This window comes from Palaemon carinicauda, chromosome 37, assembly GCF_036898095.1.
Source record: "Palaemon carinicauda isolate YSFRI2023 chromosome 37, ASM3689809v2, whole genome shotgun sequence".
Lineage (NCBI taxonomy): Eukaryota > Metazoa > Arthropoda > Malacostraca > Decapoda > Palaemonidae > Palaemon > Palaemon carinicauda.
In genome coordinates, this window is record NC_090761.1 from 61,592,066 (window position 1) to 61,599,565 (window position 7,500).

Below are 7,500 nucleotides of genomic sequence, written 5' to 3' on the forward strand. Positions count from 1 at the left end.
AGAATAGGTCCCAAGAGAACTGTCAGATGTGATATATTTCCATCAAGATATTTTTGAATATATGGCCGATGTTCTATTACAATTCCAGGATATGTAAGATAGAGCAGAAAACATGATCGTATTTCAGAAACTTTGAATTTGATTATAAATGAAAAAATGAACAGTTAACTGTGATAGTTTTGAGACGGGACACCAAGGAATGCAGAGAGAGAGAGAGACGTATGGCTTAGCAATGTAATAGTTTACCCTAAATTCTCTCCAATAAATCTTACCACTTGAGAAATGTTCAACTTGAGAGTTATTGAGTAAACTGCCGCAGTTTGAGACTGAAATATAGACGGAAATTTAGTATTTCACCGGAAGTATTGTCAGATATACTTCACATTTTAGAAACGTGAGATTTGAGAGACTTCAGTGTTTCAGAGTTATGTGGATTCGTATGGGACTTTTGTTTTATTTAATACATGCTTTTGCAAAATGTGTTCAGGACCTATACGTGTAAATCATCTGTTGGGGAGGCTCACATTAATGAAGACTAGAACATTCATTATATATATATATATATATATATATATATATATATATATATATATATATATATATATATAATATACTGTATAATATATATATATATATATATATATATATATATATATATATATATATATATATATATATATATATACTGTATAATATATATATATATATATATATATATATATATATATATATATATTCAATTTATCAGCAGTCGTACCTGTCAAGGGAATAATATAATTTTACCATGGCTGTTATGTTTTAGAAAAAAATGGTAGAAGTAAAAGAAATTATATAGATAAAAATCGTGATGATCATTATGATAAATTTTATGATTTTATTATTATTATCAATTATTATCATTTACAATCTCTACTGTTTTAATTTATTCATATCAAAAGATTTACGATAAAATTTAGCATTTATATTAAAGTCCTTAAGCCTCCAATCTAAAACACTCATTCGAAAATATTGGGTATTGCTTAATGAGAGCGAATTATATTATTTCTTTAAAATGCAAAATATTGATTGTTAATTTGTTCTCGACCAATGATAAATAACATTATTTTTCATCCTCATCTTTCAAGTATTCATAAATATGTACCTGTATTAATGAATGTATGAATATGAATATGCAAGTAATATAAACGGTCTGAAAAGAAGCTAGATTGCTCAGCAGTAATTATCACCATCCAGTTCTAGTGAATTCCTATCCTTACCTGGATAGGTTTATTTTTTCCCGTCCAACAGTTCCTATCGATCTATTTCCTATTCGATATGCAATCCCCGATATGGGTTCGCTTGCAACTTGATAATTCTTTCAAGTGGTTTGCTCGATATATGAATATGTAATTCCGTTTCCATTAAAAAAAACCTTAGACTGGATTAAATCGCAATACGAGTTGATGCTTTGTGGTATTGTATTGGAAACCGTGGAATTGATTTCTTAATTTTTCCATAGGGAGGATTATTGACTTCTAAGGAATAGTAGATTATTAATAAGGTGAAAAATAACAAGAGAATAAAAACTTCCTAAAGGGAAAGTGTAAAATACTGAACAACGAACGTTGAGGATGCGAATTCAATTGCAGTTATGATATCCTATCAGAAAGTGTTCGAGAGGATTAAAAAGTGTTAAAAAATGCTCTCAGATAATAGCGAAGGAATGAGTGATAAAGTGTAGTGAAAAACACAAGTATACCCTCCAGAAAAAATCGAACTATGTAAGCTGAACTGTCAAAAAATCAAACGCATCGCCTTTTGAATACAACGTCCTCTGTCAGTTTTCAGTTATGTTCCCGTCCTGTTGAACGATCAGGTGGTGTTTTAGGCATTACCAAAATCCGACAAATAAAACGAGAATATCTGCTCTGAAAGTCTTAGCAGTATGTGGTACCTCGTTGCTTGCATCATCATGGCGTTTCTTGGTCTTTCGTCTGCCGTGGAGATAAAACAAAGTAAGATGTTCTTCTTGTTTTAGAGTGTTTGTTGGATTAAGTCTGATTGTGTGTGTTTGTGATGTTTTCTTTTCGACTGGAAAGTTTTTGAAGCTGACGATAGTGCATATTTACATTTTGCTTGCTTGACAGAGAGAGAGAGAGAGAGAGAGAGAGAGAGAGAGAGAGAGAGAGAGAGAGAGAGAGAGAGAGAGAGAGAGAGATGTTTAAGGTCGGGAATGAAGGGAAAATATTACATATCTTTGATAGAACATTATCATTACAGAAATAAAACTTGGTTATATTGTTTTATAGAATTATATCCCATGTAGGAAAAGGTGTATTAAATGTTTACAATTGTATGTTCATATTCATATATAGATGTATTTATATATACATATATTTTGTTATGTATGTGTGTATAGGTATGTATGTATACATATACATACAATATATTTGTGTTAAAATTACGTAAAATCTGTCAAATGAACGACCATTTCACACACAATACGGCATATTACTTAAACCACGAAACGGTATTATTACTATTATTATTACTTGCTAGGCTACAACCCTAATTAGAAAAGCAGGATGCTATAAGCCCAAGGACTCCAACAAGGAAAATAGCTTAGTGAGGAAAGGAAATAAGGAAATATACTATAAGTTAAAGAATAATAAAAACATTAAAATAGATCTATTGTATATAAACTATAAAAACTTGAAAATAACAAGAGAAAGAGAAGAGAAATAAGATAGAATAGTGTGCTCGAGTGTACCCTCAAGCAAGTAAGTGCCTTTCAACAAACGTGTGATCTTTAGCACAAATAACGAATGAAGGTGTTCTCATTCGTGCATGAGGATAATATGCCTGTTGTAAGGGACGCGTTAACAACCTGTTCTCTGAGCTCATTAACATAATCCGCATCGTGCGAAGAATAGTTTGTTTGTTTGATTCTATATCAGCGGCTGTCATAAAATGCTTTCATTGCGTTTCCGGCGTGTTATTAGCCATCCCGGGGATATTGGTTTCTGGAATATGGACGTTGCGTAGTTTAATTTTACGCGATTTATGTCGGTTTGCTGATGGTAATGCGTGGAAGGCTTTCTATAGAGGTCTGAATCTTGTTAGGTTTTTTTTTTTTGGGGGGGGGTTGGTGGTGTAGGGTTCTTGCATATGAATATATATTTTTTTTTTTTTGGGGGGGGGGCGGGGGGGTTGGCTTGTATAGGAATTTTGTGGGGGTTGTCTTGCATAGGAATTTTTTGGGGGTGTCTTGCATAGGATTTTTTGGGGGGGAGAGTCTTGCCAAGGAATTTTTGTGTCTTGCATAAGAATTTATTTTTTGGGGTGTTTTGCCAAGGAATTTTGTTAGGTGTCTTGCATAGAAATTTTTTGAAGGATATCTTGCATAGGAATTTTTGGAGTGTCTTGCACAGGAACATTTTTGGGGTGTCTTGCATAGGAATTAATTTGGGGTGTTTTGCATAGGAATGTTTTGGGGGTCTCTTGCTTAGGATTTTTGTGGTGTCTTGATTAGGAATTTTTTGAAGGATATCTTGCATAGGAATTTTTTGAAGGGTATCTTGCATAGGAATTTTTTGAAGGGTGTCTTGCATAGGAATTTTTTGAAGGGTGTCTTGCATAGGAATGTTTTTTGGGTGTCTTGCATAGGAATTTTTTTGGGTGTCTTGCATATGAATTTTTTGAAGGGTGTCTTGCATATGAATTTTTTGAAGGGTGTCTTGCATATGAATTTTTTGAAGGGTGTCTTGCATAGGAATTTTTTGAAGGGTGTCTTGCATAGGAATTTTTTGAAGGGTGTCTTGCATAGGAATTTTTGAAGGGTGTCTTGCATAGGAATTTTTTGAAGGGTGTCTTGCATAGGAATTGTTTTTGGGTGTCTTGCATATGAATTTTTTGAAGGGTGTCTTGCATAGGAATTTTTTTAAGGGTGTCTTGCATAGGAATTTTTTGAAGGGTGTCTTGCATAGGAATTTTTGAAGGGTGTCTTACATAGGAATTTTTTGAAGGGTGTCTTGCATAGGGATTTTTTGAAGGGTGTCTTGCATAGGAATTTTTTGAAGGGTGTCTTGCATAGGAATTTTTTTATGGGTGTCTTGCATAGGAATTTTTTGAAGGGTGTCTTGCACAGGAATTATTTTGGGGTGTCTTGCATAGGAATTTTTAGGGGGGAGTGTGTCATGTATAGCAATGCTCTGTTTTGTCTTTGGAATTTCGGAAATAGTTTAGAAAAATCTCACCACTTTGCAAAAATTTTCTGCATATTGCAATCTAATTCATATGTAATTAATGACTCGATTTTCCCACTTATCGGAAATCGTTTCCCTTTTTAATTAGGAATTGTAAGGTTTTATTATGCAAATTAATTAGATTGTATTGTCTATATTCAAATGTGCATATTTAGGTATTCATAAACTCATCTTTTTATTTTAGTGTACTCTGGTTATTATCGTTATACTTTCCAACACGTTATTGTTATCATTGTTATTAGTGAATCCAATGGAAATATTGTTATCTTTGTTATTGTTATTAGTGGAATCAGTGGAAATGTACGAGAGGGTAGAAACGAAAAGTCTGTTACTTTCCAGAAGCTCGGACCAAGGTACATTTAATTTCCATGCTTTTTAGGTGTTACTGATGGGAGAAGGAACTTCACCTATGGGAAAATAGATAACGGAAGAGTATTGGTGTTACACACAAAAATATATGAATATATATCCCGTATTGTTATTATTATTATTATTATTGTTATTATTATTATTATTATTATTATTATTGTTATTATTATTATTATTATTATTATTATTGTTCAGTATTATTATAAGTATTATTTTTATTATTCTTATAATTATTATTATTATTAGTATTGTTATTGTTATTATTATTATTATTATTATTATTATTGTTATTAACATTATTATTATTATTATTATTATTATTATTATTATCATAACCATTATTATTAATATTATTATTATTATTATTATTATTATTATTATTATTATTATTATTATTGTGTACACGGAAATGGAATACCAACCCCTCTTTAGATTACCAGTTATAAGAGTCAGAAAAAAACAGAATTCATCTTTTTAACAGCATAAGAGATAAAACAATCACTTCTCCTTGCTCTGAAAGATTTAGTGATTTCAGAGATGTCACCAGAGGGGAATGCATATCAGGGATAAAACTTTACCTCCAAGGAGACAAATAAGAAAAATTGAAGTACGTAAGATTTATTCAGTTATTGACAAAATCTGGGGTACATATGATATGAACTGGAGGAAATTTATCGAAAAGAGGGAAAGAGTAGGTGGGAAAATTAAATCTATTCTCTCCCATTATTTAGAAGGGTGTAAATATTGGACTTCCATTTAGTAAGAGGTAAATAATAGCTGTGATGACTCCAAAATGGGAGTATTTTTCATAAACATTTTAAATTCGGGTCATCGTTTAGTTGATGGAAATTAAAGTCGGGGATAAACAAATTTAATTATGCGATGTTTAATTATAAATTGCTAATTTACATTTAGTTCGTAATGAATATTATTCTTTATCGTGCTTTTGAAAAAATACACATTTCAAGGAAATGAAAACCTTTACGAATATGTAATTATATTAAAAATCATTCATATTGGCAAAAACATGATATGTAAAATCAATATACCATATGGATTACTATTTTTAATAAGGTCTCAGATTATAACATAGCAACGCATTTCAATGTTACTAAAAGAATGCTTATTGCTGTAAAGTTGTTTACTGTGAGTGATGGATAACAACTACAAGTGAATAATGTAGAAATGAAAAGGGTAAATATAATTCCACGAAAGTTATTTACTCTGAATAATAAATAGCAACCACAATGAGATAACGCAGAAATGAAAAGGGTAAAAATACCTCCACGAATATCTGCGAAAATGTCCTTATAAACAGCAAGGAAACCAGCGAAGGAGTAAAAAAAAAAGCTGGCAAGCTGTCAGAAGATGATGGAATTACAAATGAGATGATTCGTTATGAAGGTGAGAATGTAATTCATGTTCGGGATCGGATAGAGTTATGTTAACCTGACACGTATGTTTGACAAGAAGGATTTCCTGTATTTTAAAGAAAAAAAGGAGATAAGGTTAGATTAAAAAACAAATCTTTGGACGGAAAATATCTTGACCTGATTTTTATCTGGTAAAGGAAGACGGATAAAAGTCTGGAAATGGTCTGTGTAAGTTTAGACGAAGAGAATGGGTTTAGCTCAAGTGTTTGTTAGGAGATTGCTTTTGTGGAGGATAAAGGGGAAGTGGATGGTTTTTATGATGTATACATGAACATAGAGAAATCTTATGATATATCAGATAAACATAAGACTTACAGTGTTTGATCAATGCAAAAACAATGAGAAAGATAACTTGATCTTAGCTGGATCAAACTTGAAGACACAAATAAAAGGAAAAATAAAGAATTAAAGGTATTCTTAAAGGAAATATTCTTGCATATACAACAAAACCTGGAAGTGAATTCTAAAGCTTGGTAACAGAGAGAAGATAGTCCGTTGTGAAACGAAGGTATAGTGGCTAGTATGTACGTTAGGATAGTGGCTAGAAGTTGCAAGGATTGGTGACAGCGTCTGTAATGTTTTCACTAGGACTAAGTGAGAAGCTTATTTTATTATTATTATTATTATTATTATTATTATTATTATTATTATTATTATTAAATGCTAAGCTACAACCCTAGTTGGAAAAGCAGGATGCTATAAGCCCAGGGGCCCCAACAGGGAAAGTAGCCCAGTGAGGAAAGGAAATAAGGGAAAATATATTTTAGGAATAGTAACAATATTCAAATATAGCAATAAACTTCCTAGACCAATTAGAGGCAAAGAAGATACTGTAATGAAGTGCAATCAATCATAATCAAGACATTTATTTATTCATATTGAGCGTTTCTACTTATCACGAACTCTTATTTCGAAACTTATATTCATTATTCTTTAATTCTCTTGTAGTTTATTTATTTCCTTATTCCCATTCCTCAATGGGCTATTTTTTCTTGTTGGAGCCTTTGGACTTTATCATCCTGCTTTTCCAACCAGGGTTGTAGCATAGGTAACAATAATAATAATAATAATTTAGATATGTTTTATAGGAATATTTGGCTTCGAACAATGAGAAAACATGGGTGCTTTAACAGCATTCAAGTGCATTACTGTAATAATATAAATATTTAAAATATGTTTTATGCTAATCCATGAAAATAAAACAAGCTCAAAATTCATGCACTTGCTAAGCAATTATCCACCAAAGGGAACTCCCAAAGAGAAAAGATAAAATAAATAATAAAATTTTAAAATGAAAAATGAAAATAAACTCAAATAAAAAAAAACTAAAGGTATAAATAGACAATCAAAAGAATACATTTTTACAATTAAAGATATAAATAAACTCAAATAGAGAAAACTAAAGGAATAAATAGACAACCAAAAGAATACATTTTTACAATGGAAAATATAAA

At 31.0% G+C, this 7,500-nt stretch overlaps 1 protein-coding gene across 3 annotated transcripts in view; it reads left to right on the forward strand.

Annotated features, from left to right (window-relative positions):
* Positions 1–7,500, forward strand: part of LOC137629726 (nephrin-like) — a 241,279-nt gene that overhangs the window by 72,771 nt on the left and 161,008 nt on the right. For 2 of the 3 annotated variants that reach the window (XM_068361296.1, XM_068361297.1), the window contains exon 1: positions 1,504–1,994. The exons of the other annotated variant lie outside the window; for it this stretch is intronic. In XM_068361296.1, the coding sequence (XP_068217397.1) occupies positions 1,925–1,994 (70 nt within the window). In that variant the 5' untranslated portion in view covers positions 1,504–1,924. Of the gene's footprint in view, positions 1–1,503; positions 1,995–7,500 lie in introns of those variants that run through there. 3 annotated transcript variants of the gene reach the window in all.